Here is a 26,346-nt window from a genome sequence, read left to right on the forward strand (position 1 = left end):
TTAGCATTTCGGCGTTACACAAACCGCACAATAAAATGGAAAACAGTCATTACCTTTCACCATCTTCTTTGTTGGCACTCCTAGATGTCCCATAAACACTATTGGGTCTTTATTTCGATTAAATCGGGCCATATAAAGCCAAGATATCGTTATATGTAGACTGTGTGATAAACGAAAAAAACAGCGATTTCACAACGTAACGTCATTTTTTTAAATTCAAAAGTAGACGATAAACTTTCACAAAACACTTCAAATACGTTTGTGATGCTACTTTAGGTATTAGTAAACGTTAATAAGCGATAAAAATCATCCGTAGGCGATGTAAATATCATTAGCTGTCGTCTTGGAAAAAATTTCAGGAGAGAGCTCTTCCGGAATGATCTGGGCGGAGACCGGAGGTAAGCGGTGCCCCTCTTTCGGTTCAACCAAGAATCAAAGATGATTAAATTCACAAGATACTCGACAACATGGGGATGCTGTGGGAGTTGAATGCTCGGTCTTATCTAATTCGGCTCACTGTTAACAATTGCTGGAAGTGGCGCAAGGATATTTATTTCCATTTTCTGTGATCAGGTTTTCCTGCGCTTTCCGATGTAACGCACGTTATGTAATAGCCACAGTCGTGATTTAACCAGTTTTAAAAACGTCCGAGGGTTTCCTATCCACACATTCTAACCATATGAACGTACTATATTCCTGGCATGAGTAGCAGGGCGCTGAAATGTTGCGCGATTTTTAACAAAATGTTCAAAAAAGTAGAGGGTCGACTGAAGAGGTTAAATTCATTAAAAATAAAAATAAACTTATAACAGTGAACCTTTTGTGGGATACACATAAGGCAATTCTAGGTCTTGTGGCATATCTTGGTTAAACTATTCCCAATTCAATGGAATTGCAACCCTCTGCATGCACAGTGCATTCTTCCATCACATGTGCAGTGTACTCTTCCATCACATGTACAGCTGATTCTCAAGATCTTTCACACTAATGAGATGCTATTGAGCTCACACTACTAAACTGTCTGAGCCAAGTTTTGATTGCAATACTGGGTGTGGTGAATATATTTTATACGACCAACGTGTTTTTTTGTTAACCTCTTGCTTCTACCTGAGACGCTTGCGTCCCAACTAGAGCTCTGGAAATGCAAATGCGCTACGCTAAATGCTAATAGTATTAGTTAAAACTCAAACGTTCATTAAAATACACATGCAGGGTATCGAATTAAAGCTACACTCGTTGTGAATCCAGGCAACAAGTCAGATTTTTAAAATGCTTTTCGGCGAAAGCATGAGAAGCTATTATCTGATAGCATGCACCAATACACTACAACACAAAAGCCACGCAGGGGACGTAAACAAAATAATTAGCATTTCGGCGTTACACAAACCGCACAATAAAATAGAAAACAGTCCTTACCTTTCACCATCTTCTTTGTTGGCACTCCTAGATGTCCCATAAACACTATTGGGTCTTTATTTCGATTAAATCGGTCCATATAAAGCCAAGATATCGTTATATGTAGACTGTGTGATAAACGAAAAAAAAACAGCGTTTTCAAAACGTAACGTCATTTTTTAAAATTCAAAAAGTCGACGATAAACTTTCACAAAACACTTCAAATACGTTTGTAATGCAACTTTAGGTATTAGTAAACGTTAATAAGCGATAAAATTCATCAGGAGGCGATGTAAAGATCATTAGCTGTCCGTCTGGAAAAATGTCCGGCTAGAAACTCAACGAAAATATCCGGTCCTAGACCTGAGGAAATACGGTGTCCTGCATGTGTTTGACCAAGAAAAAACTCGAAGGGAAATGACAAGACTCTAGACACCGTGTGGAAGCTGTAGGTACTGCAACCTCAGTCAATTAATTGTGGTTCACCTTTATCAATGGGTTCAAGTAGCGCATGGATATATTTTCCCATTTTCAGTGATCAGTTTTTCCTGTGCTTTTCGATGTAAATGCCGTTCTGGTAAAGCCACAGCAGTGATTTAACCAGTTTTATAAACGTCTGAGTGTTTTCTATCCACACAGACTAAGCAAATGCATATACTATATTCCTGGCATGAGTAGCAGGGCGCTGAAATGTTGCGCGATTTTTAACAGAATGTTCAAAAAAGTAGAGGGTAGAAGCAACAGGTTAACTAGAAAATAGTTGCCTACAGCAAAGTGTGTTTAAATCATGTCTAACTTGTTAACAATTTCTGCTAGTTTGACTTCCGGCGCGGACAGAGATGGCCGCCTCGCTTCGCGTTCCTAGGAAACTATGCAGTTTTTTGTTTTTTTACGTGTTATTTCTTACATTAGTACCCCAGGTCATCTTAGGTTTAATTACATACAGTCGAGAAGAACTACTGAATATAAGATCAGCGTCAACTCACCATCAGTACGACCAAGAATATGTTTTTCGCGACGCGGATCCTGTGTTCTGCCTTACAAACAGGACAACGGAATGGATCCCTTGCAGCGACCCAAAAAAACGACTCCGAAAAAGAGGGAAACGAGGCGGTCTTCTGGTCAGACTCCGGAGACGGGCACACCGTGCACCACTCCCTAGCATTCTTCTTGCGAATGTCCAGTCTCTTGACAACAAGGTTGATGAAATCCGAGCAAGGGTAGTATTCCAGAGGGACATCAGAGACTGTAACGTTCTTTGCTTCACGGAAACATGGCTCACTGGAGAGACGCTATCCGAAGCGGTGCAGCCAACGGCTTTCTCCACGCTTCGCGCCGACAGAAACAAACATCTTTCTGGTAAGAAGAGGGGAGGGGGCGTATGCCTTATGGTTAACGAGACATGGTGTGATGAAAGAAACATACAGGAACTCAAATCCTTCTGTTCACCTGATTTAGAATTCCTCACAATCAAATGTAGACCACATTATCTACCAAGAGAATTCTCTTCGATTATAATCACAGCCGTATATACCCCCCCCAAGCAGACACATCGATGGCTCTGAACGAGCTTTATTTAACTCTTTGCAAACTGGAAACTATTTATCCGGAGGCTGCATTCATTGTAGCTGGGGATTTTAACAAGGCTAATCTGAAAACAAGACTCCCTAAATTTGATCAGCATATCGATTGCGCAACCAGGGGTGGAAAAACCCTAGATCATTGTTATTCTAACTTCCGCGACGCATATAACGCCCTGCCCCGCCCCCCTTTCGGAAAAGCTGACCACGACTCCATTTTGTTGATCCCTGCCTACAGACAGAAACTAAAACAACAGGCTCCCACGCTGAGGTCTGTCCAACGCTGGTCCGACCAAGCTGACTCCACACTCCAAGACTGCTTCCATCACGTGGACTGGGATATGTTTCGTATTGCGTCAGATAATAATATTGACGAATACGCTGATTCGGTGTGCGAGTTCATTAGAACGTGCGTTGAAGATGTCGTTCCCATAGCAACGATTAAAACATTCCCTAACCAGAAACCGTGGATTGATGGCAGCATTCGCGTGAAACTGAAAGCGCGAATGATAGAGGAATTCTAAATTCCTGTATGTTTTATTGCCAAAACCAATTCGCACTCATTTCTAATTCATTAATGAGTTGTAAGTTCATTAATTATGCATGAAGTAGATTGAGACCAGTCTTAAAAGCCAAAGGTAAACAGCGTTTATTACAAGAGAGTACTAAATGCATACACACATTTCCACAGGTTATAAACTGGAAATGACATCATCAGTTTCCCACCCTCTCTCCGATTCTCACAAGAGCCCATTGTTTTTAGGTCTGGAACTCTTCTTCTACCCCCCCATAAACTACATTCCAAACTGTCTAAAAGATATACTTTTCTCCACTAATGGAACACCACACAAACCTTTCTTTTCTGTCTGAAAAGCTATAGCATCTCTCCACCTTAAACTTCCCAAGAGGCACAGACAATTAATTAGTTCTGCTTACATTTTCAGTAACAGCCTGGAACCAAGAACCCATACTTTTCATACCATAACATAATAATATTAGAATAAATGGTTCTAATCAATAATGTATACATGATTAATCATTTCAACCATAATTTCCTCTATCAGCGAACCACTGCTTTTAATCAGGGCAAGGTGTCTGGTAACATGACCGAATACAAACAGTGCAGCTACTCCCTCCGCAAGGCTATCAAACAAGCTAAGCGTCAGTACAGAGACAAAGTAGAATCTCAATTCAACGGCTCAGACACAAGAGGCATGTGGCAGGGTCTACAGTCAATCACGGACTACAGGAAGAAATCCAGCCCAGTCACGGACCAGGATGTCTTGCTCCCAGGCAGACTAAATAACTTTTTTGCCCGCTTTGAGGACAATACAGTGCCACTGACGCGGCCTGCAACAGAAACATGCGGTCTCTCCTTCATTGCACCCGAGGTGAGTAAGACATTTAAACGTGTTAACCCTCGCAAGGCTGCAGGCCCAGACGGCATCCCCAGCCGCGCCCTCAGAGCATGCGCAGACCAGCTGGCCGGTGTGTTTACGGACATATTCAATCAATCCCTATACCAGTCTGCTGTTCCCACATGCTTCAAGAGGGCCACCATTGTTCCTGTTCCCAAGAAAGCTAAGGTAACTGAGCTAAACGACTACCGCCCCGTAGCACTCACTTCCGTCATTATGAAGTGCTTTGAGAGACTAGTCAAGGACCATATCACCTCCACCCTACCTGACACCCTAGACCCACTCCAATTTGCTTACCGCCCAAATAGGTCCACAGACGATGCAATCTCAACCACACTGCACACTGCCCTAACCCATCTGGACAAGAGGAATACCTATGTGAGAATGCTGTTCATCGACTACAGCTCGGCATTCAACACCATAGTACCCTCCAAGCTCGTCATCAAGCTCGAGAGCCTGGGTCTCGACCCCGCCCTGTGCAACTGGGTACTGGACTTCCTGACGGGCCGCCCCCAGGTGGTGAGGGTAGGCAACAACATCTCCTCCCCGCTGATCCTCAACACTGGGGCCCCACAAGGGTGCGTTCTGAGCCCTGACTCCCTGTTCACCCACGACTGCGTGGCCACGCACGCCTCCAACTCAATCATCAAGTTTGCGGACGACACAACAGTGGTAGGCTTGATTACCAACAACGACGAGACGGCCTACAGGGAGGAGGTGAGGGCCCTCGGAGTGTGGTGTCAGGAAAATAACCTCACACTCAACGTCAACAAAACTAAGGAGATTATTGTGGACTTCAGGAAACAGCAGAGGGAACACCCCCCTATCCACATCAATGGAACAGTAGTGGAGAGGGTAGCAAGTTTTAAGTTCCTCGGCATACACATCACAGACAAACTGAATTGGTCCACTCACAGACGGCATCGTGAAGAAGGCACAGCAGCGCCTCTTCAACCTCAGGAGGCTGAAGAAATTCGGCTTGTCACCAAAAGCACTCACAAACTTCTACAGATGCACAATCGAGAGCATCCTGGCGGGCTGTATCACCGCCTGGTACGGCAACTGCTCCGCCCTCAACCGTAAGGCTCTCCCCAGAGGGTAGTGAGGTCTGCACAACGCATCACCGGGGGCAAACTACCTGCCCTCCAGGACACCTACACCACCCGATGTTACAGGAAGGCCATAAAGATCATCAAGGACATCAACCACCCGAGCCACTGCCTGTTCACCCCGCTATCATCCAGAAGGCGAGGTCAGTACAGGTGCATCAAAGCTGGGACCGAGAGACTGAAAAACAGCTTCTATCTCAAGGCCATCAGACTGTTAAACAGCCACCACTAACATTGAGTGGCTGCTGCCAACACACTGACACTGACTCAACTCCAGCCACTTTAATAATGGGAATTGATGGGAAATGATGTAAATATATCACTAGGCACTTTAAACAATGCTACCTTATATAATGTTACTTACCCTACATTATTCATCTCATATGCATACGTATATACTGTACTCTATATCATCGACTGCATCCTTATGTAATACATGTATCACTAGCTACTTTAACGATGCCACTTTGTTTACATACTCATCTCATATGTATATACTGTACTCGATACCATCTACTGTATCTTGCCTATGCTGCTCTGTACCATCACTCATTCATATATCCTTATGTACATATTCTTTATCCCCTTACATTGTGTATAAGACAGTAGTTTTGGAATTGTTAGTTAGATTACTTGTTGGTTATTACTGCATTGTCGGAACTAGAAGCACAAGCATTTTGCTACACTCGCATTAACATCTGCTAACCATGTGTATGTGACAAATAAAATTTGATTTGATTTGATGTGGGTTTTAGTTTTTAGGGTGTTAATTCACCTTTTTCCATACATGTTTCATTTTAAAACATTTATCTTACAAAGGAGTTGTTTAACTGCTTAATTATTTATCTGTACATGGAATTGTATTTGTTTTTTTTTAGATTCATTTTTTCCTTATCTTTACAGAAAAAACACTATCTGATGTGGAGACATTTCACTGCAGCTAATGTAAAAGGAAAAGCGGTGTACATTTGCAAATACTGTGCCAAATCATATGTGAAGAATGCAACAAAGATGCAGAATCATCTGGCCAAGTGCATAAAGTTCCCTCAGCGCTCACAACAAGCAACCTCCGACAAAAGTCCCTCTACTTCTATTCGAGGTGAAAATTATGAATCAGAGACCTCATCGATAGCAACAGTCCATGGTCCTCCTGGAATCAGAAGTTTATATGACTCAATGGAGGAACGTAGTCAGAGAAATGCTGATGAATGTCTTGCTCGAGCTATGTATGCAACTGGTTCACCTCAGATGCTCACAGAGAATGTGTATTGGAAGAGATTTCCGAATGTTCTTCACCCAGCATACACCCCTCCAACCAGACATGCTTTATCTACTCATTTGCTGGATGCCGAGTATAGAGTTCAAGTGAAGGTCAAGCAAATCATAGAGAATGCAGACTATTGCAATCATCTCTGATGGGTAGTCAATTATTCTTTCCCCATGAACATTCAACTACATCTCCACCCCTCAACCTGATTTCTACAAGAGCACAAACAAGGGACAACAGGCACACCGGTCTCTACATCGCAGATAAGCTGAAGGCAGCCATCAATGACCTTGGGCCACAGAAGGTATTTGCACTGGTGACAGACAATGCTGCAAACATGAAAGTTGCTTGGTCTAAAGTGGAGGAGTCCTATCCACACATCACACCCATTGGCTGCGCTGGTCATGCATTGAATCTGCTCATCAAGGACATCATAGCAGTGAAAAGCAGCAATCTACCTCACCAAGCAAAGTGAGAAGAATAAGAGCACCACATTGAAGCTGCCCAGCAACACCTGTTGGGGTGATGTTGTCATGTTTGACAGTCTCCTGGAGGGAAAGGAGTCTCTCCAAGAAATGTCCATATTAGTCTTCCGATATGGCCAGTCCCATCAAGATGATCCTCCTGGATAATGTATTTTTGGAGAGAGTGGTAAGCAGCCTGAAAGTCATGAAACCTATAGCAGTAACCATTGCACGGATTGAGGGAGACAATGCCATACTGCCTGATGTATACTCTGCTTGCAGATGTAAGATAAGAAATCAGTACTGCCCTGCCCACTTCACTGTTGCTCTAAGCAGAGGAAAAGGCAGTTCTGAAATACATCAAAACGCGTGAATACTTCTGCCTGAATCCCATACACGCCGCAGCATACATGTTAGACCCCAAGTATACTGGCAAGAGCATCCTGTTTGGTGCAAGGCCTATGGTGTCATCGCTATCATGTCTCACCACCTTGACCTGGATGAGGGCAAGGTTCTTGGCAGTCTGGCGAAGTACACTTCCAAGCAAGGGCTTTGGGATGGAGATGCAATATGGCAGTCGTTCCAACATATCTCATCAGCCACCTGGTGGAAGGGACTTTGTGGATCCTCAGAGCGCAACTGGTCCTTGTTTGGGAACACACACACAGCAAAGCACGCAACAGTCTGACAAATACAAGGTTTGAAAAATTGGTGGCCATCCGGGCAAATTTGAGGCTTTTTGAGCCTGACAACGAGCCATTCTCAACAAGGTTGGAAAGTGACAGTGAAGATGAGGCCTCAGTCTGATGTTCAAGAGGTGGACATTGAGGAGTTCCAGGGAGAATACAAAAAACATTCATTTGCATATTTTCCCACGGAAAGTTTCCACCTCTGAATATTCCCCAAAACGTAGATACAATTGCTATTTAACGTAAAAGTTTTGACACCCCACTTTGGTTCTAAAATCTCCATCACCCACTAACTAACTTGTTTCAAGGTCATGCGCACAAGTACAGTGAAATGCCTATCTTGTTAGCTCTACGCCCAACAATACAGTAGTAAACAGGTAAAACAAAAATAATAAAGTAAGTTACATTTACATTTGAGTAATTTAGCAGACGCTCTTCTACAGAGCGACAGAGTAGTCCATGCATACATTTTCATACTGGTCCCCTGTGGAAATAGAACCCAAAACACTGCCGTTGCTCAACCAACTGAGCTACACAGGAAAATAAGCAAGCATACTATATACAGGGTTGGTCCGTTCCAGTACCATATTCACAATGTGCAGGGATACTGGAGTGATAGATGTAGACACTATATATACACAAAACCATGTGGACACCCCTTCAAATCAAATTCATTTATAAAGCCCTTCTTACATCAGCTGATATCTCAAAGTGCTGTACAGAAACCCAGCCTAAAACCCCAAACAGCAAGCAATGCAAGTGTAGAAGCAATAAGTGGATTAGGATATTTCAGCCACACCCGTTGCTGACAGGTGTATACAATCAAGCACACAGCCATGCAATCTCCATAGACAACATTGGCAGTAGAATGGCCTTACTGAAGAGCTCAGTGACTCAACGTGGCACCGTCATAGGATGCCACCTTACCAATAAGTCAGTTAGTCAAATTTCTGCCCTGCTTGAGCTGCCCCAGTCAACTGTAAGTGCTGTTACTGTGAAGTGGAAACGTCTAGGAGCAACAACGGCTCAGCCGTGAAGTGGTAGGCCACACATCCTCACAAAACAAGTGCTTAAGCGCATAGAGAGTAAATACCATCTGTCCTCGGTTGCAACACCCACTACAGAGTTCCAAACTGCCCCTGGAAGCAACGTCAGCACAAGAACGGTTTGTCGAGAACTTCATGAAATGGGTTTCCATGGCCGAGCCACCGCGCACAAGCGTAAGATCACCATGCACAATGCCAAGCGTCGGCTGGAGTGGTGTAAAGATCGCCGTCATTGGACTCTGGATTGATGAATCACCCTTCCCCAACTGGCAGTGCTACGGACTAATCTGCATTTGGCGGATGCCAGGAGAGCACTACCTGCCCAAATGCATAGTGCCAAATGTAAAGTTTGGTGGAGGAGGAATAATGGTCTGGGACTGTTTTTCATGGTGCAGGCTAGGCCCCTTAGTTCCAGTGAAATCTTACAAGACATTCTAGATGACTCTGTGCTTCCAACTTTGTGGCAACATTTTGGAGAAGGCCCTTTCCTGTTTCAGCATGACAATGCCCCTGTCCACAAAGCGAGGTCCATACAGAAAGTGTATCTTGAGATGGGTGTGAAAGAACTTGACTGGCCTGCACACAGAACCCTGACCTCAACCCCATAGAACACCTTTGGGATTACATTGTTGGTCCTGACGTCAGAGTGCGCAGCTGAACACTGTATACTGGAAACCACTCAGTTTGTTATTTTAACTAAAACAAAACCAATCTTTGTTAAACATAAATACCAAAATAGTTTTTTCATGGATTCTTAAAGTCGGCTTGAAAGAGGCGCTAACCAAGCTTAGCTGCTAACGTTAGCCATCAAGCTAACGAAGTTAGTCCCAGATAAGCTTTCCAATGGAGACCTCTCTGAAAAAGTAAATGAATGGCTCCAGCGCTGTAGGAGCTGTATTCACAACGCTTTGTTCGGGAAAAACTGGATCACTCAGAGTTCCATTGCAGCAAAGATTATAAGCTTGAGGTGGCTTCTTTAATCACGCAGGTATCCAGTCAATGTAAGAAACTGGTGGAAAATGCAGAGTGGAATGTTTACCTTTTCTCCGCCGGTGGCTTGATGCCGTTTGCGCATGTTGGATGAATCTCCGTCTTGTTGTTTATCATTATCCGACTGGCTGGTGTTTCCCGGAGTTCGTTCGCCAGGGGAGCCATCTCTGCCTCTCCTCCCCCATCTGATAGAGTCGAAGGAGCACAGCAAGAGGAGCATGGCAATCAAAGATAGTCACGTCATGAGCCGCGGAAGCCAAAAACATCTACAAAAACGTCTACATTCCCAAAGAGAGGTCCGGAGCGGATACAAATATTGAATAGTTTCGCCGCGCTGTAGCCTGATCTTCCTACACCTTCGTCGCTGGGGGTACCCGTGTCTGCAGCCGCTGTGCCTACTCCTACGATTTAGAAGTCGACGTTGGCAACCTTTCATCCCTACTCTGGATCAAGCGGGGCGTCTCCATCTGTCTGGAGGCCTGCACCATCCTGTGAAAAGTGGGAGTGGGCAGATTTCCTTGTCCTTCTTGCCAGCTGTGATTTTGGGCAGCTCCAAGGTAAGAATGTGACTGTTCCTCATGCAAAAACAGTGTCCTATCCCAGAGCTCGAGTAAATGACAATACTAAGCTGCTGACTATCTGCTAGACACTAATAAAAGACCCATCATATCTGGCCCTGTGGCCTCTCTGAATCATGGCATTGAACGCTTTAGCAGGATTCTTTCCCTTCACAACTGGCTATGTGCAGCTCAATGGGTATGGTAACTTTTGTTGACAATTTCAATACCTTTTGGGAACAAAACACATTTTATAAGAAGGATGGGATCCACCCAAATTATTTGGGTTCCTGAATCCTTTCACAGCATTATAAGGCTGAGTTGAGACAATGACTCCAATGCCCCAGCCCAGTTAATCTCTACCATTGTGTCGCTGAGTCATCATAATGCTTTAGCAAATGTACATTATACCAGGGGCATAGGTAGACAATGTAAGTAACCTGATTTATGTCCCCCTAACTGCCCTGAATGCCTCTGCTGATCCTACAGCTATTGTATACAGCAATCACGTGTCTATGAATCAGATTTATGCTGTTAGCAATGAGCCGGTGTGCCCTAGTTGGAAGTCCACTGTACTGTGTGCAGCTCACCCTGCACTAACATAAATAACATGAGAATATCTACTTCTGCGAAGCTTCCCAGTAGAGCTAAGAAAACAAGCAAGAATCCCAGAAAAGTGGTCAAAATATCCCACGTTAACATATGTAGGTTAACCTCTTGAAGCTAGAGGGCACTATTTTTATGTTTGGGAAAATAACGTTCCCAAAGTAAACGGCCTATTTCTCATTACCAGATGCTAGAATATGCATATAATTGACATATTAGGATAGAAAACACTAAAGTTTCCAAAACTGTAAAAATATTGTCTGTGGGTATAACAGAACTGATATTGCAGGCGAAAGCCTGAGGACAATCCAATCAGGAAGAGCCTCTTATTTTGAAACATCTGTGTTCCTATGCGTGCCTGTCCTCCATTTAAAGGGATATCAAACAGATTAATTTTTCTATCACTTCCTCAAGGTGTCAGTCTTTAGACAGTTTCAGGCTTTTATTTTGAAAAATGAGAAAGATAACATCGCGTCATTGTATGGCTGGGTGCCAGCAGCGTTTTGCTTTGCGCAACAGAGTTTGGGCAGCCAGTGCCTTTCTCTCTCCTACTGAAAGACAGTTGCGGTTGATATATTATCAATTATATATTTTAAAAACAACCTGATGATTGATTATAAAAAAAACGTTTGACATGTTTCTGTGGACATTACGGATACTATTTGGAATGTCTGCATTGTCGAGACCGCTCTTTCCTGTGGATTTCTGAACATAACGTGCCAAACAAACAGAGGTATTTTGGATATAAAAATAATCTTTATGGAACAAAAGGAACATTTATTGTGTAACTGGGAGTCTCGTGAGTGAAAACATCCGAAGATCAAAGGTAAACGATTAATTTGATTGCTTTTCTGATTTTCGTGACCAAGCTACTTGATGCTAGGTGTTCATAATGTTTTGTAGAGCGATCGATAAACTTACACAAACGCTTGGATTGCTTTCGCTGTAAAGCACATTTTCAAAATCTGACACGACAGGTGGATTAACAAAAGGCTAAGCTGTGTTTTGCAATATTGCACTTCTGATTTCATGAATATAAATATTTTTAGTACTATTATTTGAATGTGGCGATATGCAATTCAGAGGTTGTTGATGACAATTATCTCGCTAAAGGGATGGGTAGCATCAAGAAGTTAAACTATAGTGTTTTGGCAAGTCAGTTAGGACATCTACTAAGTTGACTGTGTCTTTAAACAGCTTGGAAAATTCCAGAAAATTATGTCATGGCTTTAGAAGATTCTGATAGGCTAATTGACATAATTTGAGTCAATTGGAGGTGCACCTGTGGATGTATTTGAAGGCATACCTTCAAACTCAGTTCCTCTTTGCTTGACATCAACGGAAAATCAAAAGAAATCAGCCAAGACCTCAAAAGAAATGATACACCTCCACAAGTCTGGTTCATCCTTGGGAGCAATTTCCAAACGCCTGAAGGTACCACGTTCATCTGTACAAACAATAGTAGGCAAGTATAAACACCATGGGACCACGCAGCGGTCATAACGCTCAGGAAGGAGACGCGTTCTGTCTCCTTGAGATGAACGTACTTTGGTGAGAAAAGTGCAAATCAATCCCAGAACAACAGCAAAGGACCTTTTTTTTTTTTTTTACCTTTATTTAAACAGGTAGGCTAGTTGAGAACAAGTTCTCATTTGCAACTGCGACCTGGCCAAGATAAAGCATAGCAGTGTGAACAGACAACACAGAGTTACACATGGAGTAAACAATTAACAAGTCAATAACACAGTAGAAAAAAAGGGGTCTATATACATTGTGTGCAAAAGGCATGAGGAGGTAGGCGAATAATTACAATTTTGCAGATTAACACTGGAGTGATAAATGATCAGATGGTCATGTACAGGTAGAGATATTGGTGTGCAAAAGAGCAGAAAAGTAAATAAATAAAAACAGTATGGGGATGAGGTAGGTGAAAATGGGTGGGGTATTTACCAATAAACTATGTACAGCTGCAGCGATCGGTTAGCTGCTCAGATAGCAGATTTTTGAAGTTGGTGAGGGAGATAAGTCTCCAACTTCAGCGATTTTTGCAATTCGTTCCAGTCACAGGCAGCAGAGAACTGGAACGAAAGGCGGCCAAATGAGGTGTTGGCTTTAGGGATGATCAGTGAGATACACCTGCTGGAAAGCGTGCTACGGATGGGTGTTGCCATCGTGACCAGTGAACTGAGATAAGGCAGAGCTTTACCTAGCATGGACTTGTAGATGACCTGGAGCCAGTGGGTCTGGCGACGAATATGTAGCGAGGGCCAGCCGACTAGAGCATACAAGTCGCAGTGGTGGGTGGTATAAGGTGCTTTAGTGACAAAACAGATGGCACTGTGATAAACTGCATCCAGTTTGCTGAGTAGAGTGTTGGAAGCAATTTTGTAGATGACATCGCCGAAGTCGAGGATCGGTAGGATAGTCAGTTTTACTAGCGTAAGTTTGGCGGCGTGAGTGAAGGAAGCTTTGTTGCGGAATAGAAAGACGACTCTTGATTTGATTTTCGATTGGAGATGTTTGATATGAGTCTGGAAGGAGAGTTCGCAGTCTAGCCAGACACCTAGGTACTTATAGATGTCCACATATTCAAGGTCGGAACCATCCAGGGTGGTGATGCTGGTCAGGCGTGCGGGTGCAGGCAGCGAACGGTTGAAAAGCATGCATTTGGTTTTACTAGCGTTTAAGAGCAGTTGGAGGCCACGGAAGGAGTGTTGTATGGCATTGAAGCTCGTTTGGAGGTTAGATAGCACAGTGTCCAAGGACGGGCCGGAAGTATATAGAATGGTGTCGTCTGCGTAGAGGTGGATCAGGGAATCGCCCGCAGCAAGAGCAACATCATTGATATATACAGAGAAAAGAGTCGGCCCGAGAATTGAACCCTGTGGCACCCCCATAGAGACTGCCAGAGGACCAGACAGCATGCCCTCCGATTGTGAAGATGCTGAAGGAAACGGGTACAAAAGTATCTATATCAACAGTAAAACAAGTCCTATAATCGACATAACCTGAAAGGCCGCTCAGCAAGGAAGAAGCCACTGCTCCAAAACCGCCATAAAAAAAGCCAAACTACGGTTTGCAACTGCACATGGGGACAAAGATGGTACTTTTTGGAGAAATGTCCTCTGGTCTGATGAAACAAAAATAGAACTGTTTGGTCATAATGGCCATCGTTATGTTTGGAGGACAAAGGGGAGGTTTGCAAGCCGAAGAACACCATCCCAACCGTGAAGCACGGAGGTGGCAGCATCATGTTGTGGGGATGCTTTACTGCAGGATGGACTGGTGCACTTCATAAAATAGATGGCATTATGAGGCAGGAAAATTATGTGGATATATTGAAACAACATCTCAAGACATCAGTCAGGAAGTTAAAGCTTGGTCGCAAATGGGTCTTCCAAATGGACAATGACCCCAAGCATACTTCCAAAGTTGTGGCAAAATGGCTTAAGGACAACAAAGTTAAGGTATTGGAGTGGCCATCACAAAGCCCTGACCTCAATCCCATAGAAAATTTGTGGGTAGAACTGAAAAAGTGTGCGCGAGAAAGGAGGCCAACAAACCTGACTCATTTACACCAGCTCTGTCAGGAGGAATGGGCCCAAATTCACCCAAATTATTGTGTGAAGCTTGTGGAAGGCTACCCAAGTTAAACAATTTAAAGGCAATGCTACCAAATACTAATTGAGTGTATGTAAACTTGTGACCCACTGGGAATGTGATGAAATAAATTATTATTATAATGACATTTCACATTCTTATAATAAAGTGGTGATCCTAACTGACCTAAGACAGGGAATTTTTACAAGGATTAAATGTCAGGAATTGTGAAAAACTGAGTTTATTAAATGTATTTGGCTAAGGTGTATGTAAACCTCCGACTTCAACTGTACATGTTTCAAGCAGACCACCATAGTCCCTGTGCCCAAGGAAGCGAAGGTAACCTGCCTAAATCATTACAGACCCATAGCACTCACGTCGGTAGCCATGAAGTGCTTTGAAACAGGGCTGTAGTGGAGCGGGTCGAGAGTTTCAAGTTCCTTGATGTTCACATCACCAACGAACTATCATGGTCCAAACACACCAAAACAGTCGTGAAGAGTGCACGACAAGATTATTCCCCCTCAGGACACTGAAAAGATTTTGCATGGGTCCTCAGATCCTCAAAAGGTTTTACAGCTGCACCATTGAGAGCATCCTGACCGGTTGCATCACCGCCTGGTAGGGCAACTGCTCGGCATCTGACCGTAAGGCGCTAGAGGGTAGTGTGTATGGCCCAGTACATCACTGGGGCCAAGCTTCCTGCCATCCAGGACCTATATAATAGGCGGTGTCAGAGGAAAGCCCAGAGACTCCAGTCACCCAAGTCAAAGACTTTCTCTGCTGCCGCACAGCAAGCAGTACCAGAGCCCCCAAATATAGGACCAAAAGGCTCCTTAACAGCTTCTACCCCGCCAAGCCATAAGACTGCTGAACAATTAATCAAATAGCCACCGGACTATTACAGTGACCCCCCCTCTCCATTTGTTTTGTACACTGTTGCTACTCACTGTTTATTATCTATGCATAGTCACTTCACCCCCCAACATGAACAAATTACCTCAACTAACATGTACCCCCGCACACTGACACGGTACCAGTACCCCCTGTATAAGCAGGAGTACACAGTCATGATCTGATTCGCCAAATGGTGAATGAGGGAGGGCCTTGTATGCATGCCTGTGGGTAGAATAACAGTGGTCTAGGAATTTATCATCCCTAGTCAGAAAGGAGACGTGTTGATGGAAGTTGGGCATCGCGTGTCTTAACGTGGAATTAAAAATCACCAGCAACCAGAAAAACAGCATCCACATACAAGTTTTCCTGCTTGTTTATAGCCTGTACAGTTTGTTAAGTACCAGCTTGCTGTGTGTGTGTGTGTGTAAACTAGTTTGTTAAGTGCCAGCTTAACATACCCAATGATCAAATAAGACCATTTTGGATTTCACCCCATCTCCAAATCATATGGTTTTGACTGTTTTCAAGTTTTACAGAGTGAACTTCTCTCACTTCGGCCATGCAGCACGCCCAACAAAGGTGATTGCCGTCCTCGTTATAAAATGATCACCTTTTTCCTGTATATCGAAAAATGACCATATAGACATTTATTAAAGCCTGAACCTGAACAATCAAAATAAATCGTATTGTAGGTCCCATTCAGCAGGTAGCCTACAGCAAGATGAGTGTTGTCTCCGGTAACTTCCTATTATTCCCGTAAAACACCATTTTCAATAGTGCATAATTACACAGGCTTTATTAGTTGAGTGACAACCTAATATCGCGCAAGCAATTTTAGCATTTGAATGCTGAAGATGCCCGCAGAATAGACGTGCAAGATTAGGAACATGCTGCCTATCTTGTGAAGCTGGGCACATTGTGTAGTTTAAGGCTACTGATATTCCCTGGGGTTGTTCGGCATGCATAATGACTTGTTTATCAAATGACTGTCAACACAGTTACAGTTCGACACTGAAGGGAGGACGCATCAGTTGTGACAAAATATGAGGTATTTTTGGAAGGTAGAAAGTACAAATGTGAGCAAAACATTTGAGTAAATCAGAGGTTCGTAACGTTTGAATAGATTTTCTGACAGATGCTACATTTGGATCGGTTTGGGTTCCGCGGACTGATCATAACTTTTTATTATTTATTTATTTATTGAACTAGGCAAGTCAGTTAAGAACAAATTCATATTTACACTGACGGCCTACCCCGGCCAAACCCTAACGAGGCTAGGCCAATTGTGCGCTGCCCTATGGGACTCCCAATCACGGCCGGTTGTGGCACAGCCTGGAATCGAACCAGGGTCTGTAGTGACGCCTCTAGCACTGATATGCAGTGCCTTAGACCGTTTCGTCACTCGGGAGACAAAAACACGTAAATATGTCAAATCTGGGACCGATGATTTTCAGTGAATCGTTACATCCCTAATGAACAAGCATCTCTGAGAATATAAAATAAAAGGACAATCGAAAGGACATTAGTGGGCCTAATATGCAAATAATTTTTTAATTAAAACCTGTTCAACAAACACATTTCAAATGGTTACAGACAGTTACATGAAAATCTTCCTGTAGAATGAAAGAAGTCATTAGCCTAAATTCTGATTGGGCAGATGGGCCCCAGGTTAGTTGAAATACAGGTAGAGTAGGTCTTACCTTATATAGACAACCCCGCTGTGGGTGATCCTCCGCTGCCAACCTATAGGGACTTCAGCCGGGGGCTTCCCCTCAGAACACAGACCGTCATACTTCTTTGTTCTGTTCATTGTCCACTCCTTAAGTCCGCACAACTACACCCTTGCGATGTGAGATATCACAAGTCTGTCAGAGAGCTCAGACTAGTGTGCATCATCCTGGGGTCTCTCAGGAGTGAACTGACCGAGCAGGATGTGCTACAACAGCTTCGCTGGTTGGAACTGCCAATCCCACCGTTGCCTGCCTCTTCTGGGACAGGTTCACTGTGGAACCAGACCTTTGAGGCCCTTTGTCCCCATCCTGTTTAATGTCGTCATGTTTAAAATCATCATTTTCATCCATGTTTTTGTGAAGAGGCCATGGTAACGGTGGGAGAACCTGCCGACATTGACATGGGTGACCTTTAGGGAACTTGAAGTAGAGCTGCCCAGGCGACCTCTCTCACAGACCGATGTTTCACTTTCAGTTCACAGAAGCTGATATCGGACAAATCTGGATGGATCTGGTGATCAATGGTGATTAAGTGAGCTCTGGCTGGTACTAACTGCCGCTGGCACCTTAAAACTCCTCATGTTGCAGGTTGTCAGCGTTACATCATCCCAGAGAGGATAATGGATTAAAGCAGCCACTGTCCCATACATTCCAACCTGTAAAACAAGTAAAAAGTAACACCGTCAAATTTACGACAAAAAGCTTTTAGGAATATATTTATATAGTCTAAATATATTTATAGTCTAAATACTCTCAATTAGTAGGAGGAGCTCATTGAGAATAATATTTCTAAATATTTCTCACACAAGACAGGCTTTGCAGAACTTTTACATAACCCTAAATAATGTTAAATCCATTGTGCACGTTTAAAAAATATACTTTTTCCACTAAGAGAGAAATCGCTCTTCAATGTAATTAGGACTAGTTGTAGAAGTCACTAGCGGTAGTTAGCTGTATTAGGCTATATGCGGAGTGAATGGTCACAAAATCCTGATGGATTGGATGCCATTGTTCCAGGCACTGACGTGACTCTGAATACTGCTAAGGCTTAATGATACCGAGTCGCCACGGCAATGGGCCAGTCAACCTACCTCCCATCCCCCTTTTTAATCAAGCCCTTCTCTGGCCAATACCTTAAGAGATCCGTTGTGGCAATAGGATGGGAATATGTGTATCCACAGCCATTTCTAGGTGGGTGGATTTGGAGGACAAATATATTAGAATTGATTAGCTATATTTTCATTTTTGTTGTTTAATTTTAACAAAAGTCTTGCATTTTGTCCTCTGAATGGTCAAATCTGTCTCCATCTCTTGTGAATTCTCTTGCTGAAATAGTGGGGGTGTAAAGGTGACAGTTGGCCTCCCAGGGGCTGAAACACTCGATAGCCCTGTGTGTCTCCTGGGCTGTGAGGTGCTCGTCTTCACCGCCAGGCCTGTCAGACCGACAACTTATCTGTAACTCTAGGGTGAAATAAAAACAGCAGCACTTTGATATTGCATTACAGAGTGTGAATCACGCTCGCTGTGCATTTTCTGTGACGGATGACTCATCCACACAGCCGAGCGTGTATAGAAAACGCTGGTAATTAAAGCAAGGGTGCCTTCCTTCGCCTAGATACCAATACAAAATGGCTTGGTATTAAATCAGAGTACACACACACACACACACACACACACACATGATTGAGAGCAGTGGTAGTGCCACTGTCACAGACACCCTTGGGATATGTCTGAAAGAGGACAAACAGAACAGCAAAGGCCAATATTCAAATCTGATTGTTAGCCCACCATCATCGCGCCATCCTTTATTTTCATAGTTGACTGAAAGCCTGCACACAATGTCAAAATAATCACAAATATGGACTGTAAGAACAAAACAAAAATCGAAGGTGTGTAATTCGAGGCTTTATCGTGTTTTACCCTCCACAGTATGTGTGCCTAAAAGCCAGGCACATTTGTAGAGCATGATAGGCTACTAGACCCTCCCACGTGATAAATCAGACATAAAACACTGCATGGCTCGCCACTGTTCCACCACCGCTCCATAGCTTGGAGGGAAACAGAGCGAGTTGAAAAATAGGCCAGGCTCTCTTGGATGCAAGGTAGCTGTCGCAAAGGGGGGGGGGGCCTTCAGTGTTAGATTCAACAGCTTCAAATATTTTGGCAGTGTGGAGTTCCAGGAATACTTGTGATATCGTGAACAAACAATCCAACTCCACGCCAGATGAGAAAGAAGAAGAAGATTGACCCAGTGTATTAGAACGACATGTAAATGAAGTCTAAGTACCCATACAGCACAATAAAACATATATTCCCTGGATAATAAAATGGAAATCAGGCACACTGGGCCTTAGTGCTGGGCAATATGGCCAATCATATCATATCACACTATTTTTGTAATTGTAGCTATTTGACGTTTCAAATTCATTCTAAGTGGTTTTAAAAATGGGCTTTCTCCATTCTGATTGCTTTATACTGTTCAAACAAACTACAACCAAAAATAGTAAGACATTGCTGAAAGTGAAGTAGTCTTATTTGTAGAACAACGAAATACTAATTTTGTAGCCTCAAACTCGGGTACTCGATCAATGGTTGCTATTTCTATAGTTATTTGTTAAATTCCAGCCTTCGCCTTCCATATTTTTCTTCTATTTCTTAATTTCCTGCACAAATTTGTTATAATTTAAACACTGTCAAGTGCATTTGGTCTTAGTATGCCTCTATAAAATAAAGAATATCAGAATATTAATCACCATCATCATCTTTGACCATGTACTTTCGGGTTAATTTGCAGATCTTAATAAAAGGACAGTCAGACGATTTCTGGGGTCTCTACTCTGAAGTTGTTGACTAGTTGTGCTAGCATTTAGCTAGCAGTTCTCAGCTGTAGCAGTTTTGTACTGCCGATAAAAACGGATTATTGCAAGAACTACGGAATCATTTAATTAAACAAAATGATGTGATTGGCCTGACTGAAACATGGCTTAAGCCTGATGAATTTACTGTTTTAAATGAGGCCTCACCTCCTGGCTACACTAGTGACCATATCCCCCGTGCATCCCGCAAAGGCGGAGGTGTTGCTAACATTTACGATAGCAAATTTCAATTTACAAAAAAAAAATGCCGTTTTCGTCTTTTGAGCTTCTAGTCATGAAATCTATGCAGCCTACTCAATCACTTTTTATAGCTACTGTTTACAGGCCTCCTGGGCCATATACAGCGTTTCTCACTGAGTTCCCTGAATTCCTATCGGACCTTGTAGTCATAGCAGATAATATTCTAATCTTTGGTGACTTTAATATTCACATGGAAAAGTCCACAGACCCACTCCAAAAGGCTTTCGGAGCCATCATCGACTCAGTGGGTTTTGTCCAACATGCCTCTGGACCCACTCACTGTCACAGTCATACGCTGGACCTAGTTTTGTCCCATGGAATAAATGTTGTGGATCTTAATGTTTTTCCTCATAATCCTGGACTATCGGACCACCATTTTATTACGTTTGCAATTGCAACAAATAATCTGCTCAGACCCCAACCAAGGAACATCAAAAGTCGTGCTATAAATTCACAGACAACACAAAGATTCCTTGATGCCCTTCCAGACTCCCTCTGCCTACCCAAGGACGCCAGAGGACAAAAATCAGTTAATCACCTAACTGAGGATCTCAATTTAACCTTGCGCAATACCCTAGATGCAGTTGCACCCCTAAAAACTTAAAAAAATTCTCATAAGAAACTAGCTCCCTGGTACACAGAAAATACCCGAGCTCTGAAGCAAGCTTCCAGAAAATTGGAACGGAAATGGCGCCACACCAAACTGGAAGTCTTCCGACTAGCTTGGAAAGACGGTACCGTGCAGTACCGAAGAGCCCTTACTGCTGCTCGATCATCCTATTTTTCTAACTTAATTGAGGTAAATAAGAACAATCCGAAATTCCTTTTTGATACTGTCGCAAAGCTAACTAAAAAGCAGCATTCCCCAAGAGAGGATGACTTTCACTTCAGCAGTGATAAATTCATGAACTTCTTTGAGGAAAAGATTATGATTATTAGAAAGCAAATTACGGACTCCTCTTTAAACCTGCGTGCGTATTCCTCCAAACCTCAGTTGTCCTGAGTCTGCACAACTCTGCCAGGACCTAGGATCAAGAGAGACGCTCAAGTGTTTTAGTACTATATCTCTTGACACAATGATGAAAATAATCATGGCCTCTAAACCTTCAAGCTGCATACTGGACCCTATTCCAACTAAACTACTGAAAGAGCTGCTTCCTGTGCTTGGCCCTCCTATGTTGAACATAATAAACGGCTCTCTATCCACTGGATGTGTACCAAACTCACTAAAAGTGGCAGTAATAAAGCCTCTCTTGAAAAAGCCAAACCTTGACCCAGAAAATATAAAAAACTATCGGCCTATATCGAATCTTCCATTCCTCTCAAAAATTTTAGAGAAGGCTGTTGCGCAGCAACTCACTGCCTTCCTGAAGACAAACAATGTATACGAAATGCTTCAGTCTGGTTTTAGACCCCATCATAGCACTGAGACGTCACTTGTGAAGGTGGTAAATGACATTTTAATGGCATCGGACCGAGGCTCTGCATCTGTCCTCGTGCTCCTAGACCTTAGTGCTGCTTTTGATACCATCGATCACCACATTCTTTTGGAGAGATTGGAAACCCAAATTGTTCTACACGGACATGTTCTGGCCTGGTTTAGATCTTATCTGTCGGAAAGATATCAGTTTGTCTCTGTGAATGGTTTGTCCTCTGACAAATCAACTGTAAATTTCGGTGTTCCTCAAGGTTCCGTTTTAGGACCACTATTGTTTTCACTATATATTTTACCTCCTGGGGATGTTATTCGAAAACATAATGTAAACTTTCACTGCTATGCGGATGACACACAGCTGTACATTTCAATGAAACATGGTGAAGCCCCAAAATTGCCCTCGCTAGAAGCATGTGTTTCAGACATAAGGAAGTGGATGGCTGCAAACTTTCTACTATTAAACTCGGACAAAACAGAGATGCTTGTTCTAGGTCCCAAGAAACAAAGAGATCTTCTGTTGAATCTGACAATTAATCTTAATGGTTGTACAGTCGTCTCAAATAAAACTGTGAAGGACCTCGGCGTTACTCTGGACCCTGATCTCTCTTTTGAAGAACATATCAAGACCATTTCGTGGACAGCTTTTTTCCATCTACGTAACATTGCAAAAATCAGAAACTTTCTGTCCAAAAATGATGCAGAAAAATTAATCCATGCTTTTGTCACTTCTAGGTTAGACTACTGCAATGCTCTATTTTCCGGCTACCCGGATAAAGCACTAAATAAACTTCAGTTAGTGCTAAATACGGCTGCTAGAATCCTGACTAGAACCAAAAAATGTGATCATATTACTCCAGTGCTAGCCTCTCTACACTGGCTTCCTGTCAAAGCAAGGGCTGATTTCAAGGTTTTACTGCTAACCTACAAAGCATTACATGGGCTTGCTCCTACCTATCTCTCTGATTTGGTCCTGCCGTACATACCTACACGTACGCTACGGTCACAAGACGCAGGCCTCCTAATTGTCCCTAGAATTTCTAAGCAAACAGCTGGAGACAGGGCTTTCTCCTATAGAGCTCCATTTTTATGGAACGGTCTGCCTACCCATGTCAGAGACGCAAACTCGGTCTCAACCTTTAAGTCTTTATTGAAGACTCATCTCTTCAGTGGGTCATATGATTGAGTGTAGTCTGGCCCAGGAGTGGGAAGGTGAACGGAAAGGCTCTGGAGCAACGAACCGCCCTTGCAGTCTCTGCCTGGCCGGTTCCCCTCTTTCCACTGGGATTCTCTGCCTCTAACCCTATTACAGGGGCTGAGTCACTGGCTTACTGGGGCTCTCTCATGCCGTCCCTGGAGGGGGTGCGTCACCTGAGTGGGTTGATTCACTGTTGTGGTCATCCTGTCTGGGTTGGCGCCCCCCCCTTGGGTTGTGCCGTGGCGGAGATCTTTGTGGGCTATACTCAGCCTTGTCTCAGGATGGTAAGTTGGTGGTTGAAGATATCCCTCTAGTGGTGTGGGGGCTGTGCTTTGGCAAAGTGGGTGGGGTTATATCCTTCCTGTTTGGCCCTGTCCGGGGGTGTCCTCGGATGGGGCCACAGTGTCTCCTGACCCCTCCTGTCTCAGCCTCCAGTATTTATGCTGCAGTAGTTTATGTGTCGGGGGGCTGGGGTCAGTTTGTTATATCTGGAGTACTTCTCCTGTCCCATTCGGTGTCCTGTGTGAATCTAAGTGTGCGTTCTCTAATTCTCTCCTTCTCCCTTTCTTTCTCTCTCTCGGAGGCCCTGAGCCCTAGGACCATGCCCCAGGACTACCTGACATGATGACTCCTTGCTGTCCCCAGTCCACCTGGCCATGCTGCTGTTCCAGTTTCAACTGACCTGAGCCCAAGGACCATGCCCCAGGACTACCTGACATGATGACTCCTTGCTGTCCCCAGTCCACCTGGCCATGCTGCTGCTCCAGTTTCAACGGTTCTGCCTTACTATTATTCGACCATGCTGGTCATTTATTAACATTTGAACATCTTGGCCATGTTCTGTTATAATCTCCACCCGGCACAGCCAGAAGAGGACTGGCCACCCCACATAGCCTGGTTCCTCTCTCTAGGTTTCTTCCTAGGTTTTGGCCTTTCTAGGGAGTTTTTCCTCGCCACCGTGCTTCTACACCTGCATTGCTTGCTGTTTGGAGTTTTAGGCTGGGTTTCTGTACAGCACTTTGAGATATCAGCTGATGTACGAAGGGCTATATAAATAAATTTGATTTGAATGTTGCTGCCAGTTTTAAAACAAAAACGACTTTCTCCCTTGAGGTTAACAGTGTAGACTAGTATAACTTTCCCCGCTGTCGGTGGTCTTGAAGGCCTTCCTATCTCATACCTAATCACACACAAACTAAAATGTCCAGTAACGTATAAGGCTGTCGGATGAATTTATCCAGCGTGAGACCGCACTGAAATTCAACCGCATGTTTTTATAAGCAGTTATCTGCTCCAGTGTTTACAATGATTTCTGATTCTGCCCAATAGGGCTGGGCTGTATATTGTGCATCTCACAAAATGGACAAAAAAAAAAAAAAAAAAAAAGAAGTGAAACTTTGGATCTGTGTTTATTCTATAGTACTCTTGGGGGAGTACACAAAAAAGCGGACTTAAATAAATAAACAAAAAGCGTTATGGATGTTACATGAAATGGACAAGCTTTTTGGGGAGACTGAACATATTAGCAAAAGTCTGAGTCTTAGGTCAATACATTGCCATTTCAAAGGCTTGGCTGAACACAAAAACAATAATTTTGAAAAGATAGTAATTTCCATTATTAATTTAGAAAGTAAAAACAACTCACGGATGTTACATCCTCCATTACAAACGTTACAGAGTCTGAAAGACATCCACATCTTAAAAACTCCAATGTTGACACAGTCCTAAAATGTTTTGTGTTAGCAGTCAAGAAATTGGACATTCAAGAAGCAAAGTGTCACCGGTCAGTCCTTACATTGATATGAGACAGCAGAGCCCCCGTTTCATCAGTATCCATGTTATCTACACTGAGTGTACAAAACATTAGGAACACCTCTTTCCATGACAGACTAAAAGCAAGTGAATCCAGGTGAAAGCTATGATCCCTTATTGATGTCACTTGTTAAATCCACTTCAAATCAGTGTAAATGAAGTGGAAGAGAAAGGTTAAAGAAGGATTTTTAAGCCTTGAGACAAATCAGACATGGATTGTGTATGCGTGCCATTCAGAGGGTGGACATCCAGCCAACTTCACACAACTGTGGGAAGATTTAGAGAGTCAACATGGGCCAGCATCTCTGTGGAACAATTGACACCTTGTAGAGTCCATGCCCCAATGAATTGAGGCTGTTATGAGGGCAAAAGGGAGTGCAACTCAAGATTTGGAAGATGTTCCTAATGTTTTGTGCACTCAGTGTATAGTTCCAGTGGGTATTAGATAGAACGTTGCAGCCGTGCCCGTGGGGAAAACAACTTGTAGTTACCTAGGTTACCCCACCAGCTCACAGCAAAAACGTGACCTTTTTCAAAATGCAATATTCTTGTTGTCTGCCTGTTTTGGTCAATTACAAAATTACATTCAATAAAGATATATATATATATCACACACTGCTCAAAAAAATAAAGGAAACACTTAAACACAATGTAACTCCAAGTCAATCACACTTCTGTGAAATCAAACTGTCCACTTAGGAAGCAACACTGATTGACAATAAATTTCACATGCTGTTGTGCAAATGGAATAGACAACAGGTGGAAATTATAGGCAATTAGCAAGACACCCCCAATAAAGGAGTTGTTCTGCAGGTGGTGACCACAGACCACTTCTCAGTTCCTATGCTTCCTGGCTGATGTTTTGGTCACTTTTGAATGCTGGCGGTGCCTTCACTCTAGTGGTAGCATGAGACGGAGTCTACAACCCACACAAGTGGCTCAGGTAGTGCAGCTCATCCAGGATGGCACATCAATGCGAGCTGTGGCAAGAAGGTTTGCTGTGTCTGTCAGCGTAGTGTCCAGAGCATGGAGGCGCTACCAGGAGACAGGCCAGTACATCAGGAGACGTGGAGGAGGCCGTAGGAGGGCAACAACCCAGCAGCAGGACCGCTACCTTCGCCTTTGTGCAAGGAGGAGCAGGAGGAGCACTGCCAGAGCACTGCAAAATGACCTCCAGCAGGCCACAAATGTGCATGTGTCTGCTCAAACGGTCAGAAACAGACTCCATGAGGGTGGTATGAGGGCCCGACGTCCACAGGTGGAGGTTGTGCTTACAGCCCAACACCGTACAGGACACTTGGCATTTGCCAGAGAACACCAAGATTGGCAAATTCGCCACTGGCGCCCTGTGCTCTTCACAGATGAAAGCAGGTTCATACTGAGCATGTGACAGACGTGACAGTCTGGAGACGCCGTGGAGAACGTTCTGCTGCCTGCAAC

General features: G+C 43.5%; 1 protein-coding gene across 6 annotated transcripts in view; it reads right to left on the minus strand.

Annotated features, from left to right (window-relative positions):
• LOC115130344 (methyl-CpG-binding domain protein 5-like) overlaps positions 1-26,346 on the minus strand; it is a 50,093-nt gene that overhangs the window by 17,637 nt on the left and 6,110 nt on the right. For all 6 annotated transcript variants that reach the window (XR_010464012.1, XR_010464013.1, XR_003863759.2 and 3 more), the window contains exon 2: positions 17,319-18,004. Coding sequence is in view for 2 of the 6 variants with exons in the window: in XM_029661402.2 (XP_029517262.1) it covers positions 17,319-17,428 (110 nt within the window). In the remaining 4 variants the exon portion in view is untranslated. The remainder of the gene's footprint in view (positions 1-17,318; positions 18,005-26,346) is intronic.

The sequence above is a fragment of the Oncorhynchus nerka genome, linkage group LG1 (assembly GCF_034236695.1).
Source record: "Oncorhynchus nerka isolate Pitt River linkage group LG1, Oner_Uvic_2.0, whole genome shotgun sequence".
Classification (NCBI taxonomy): domain Eukaryota; kingdom Metazoa; phylum Chordata; class Actinopteri; order Salmoniformes; family Salmonidae; genus Oncorhynchus; species Oncorhynchus nerka.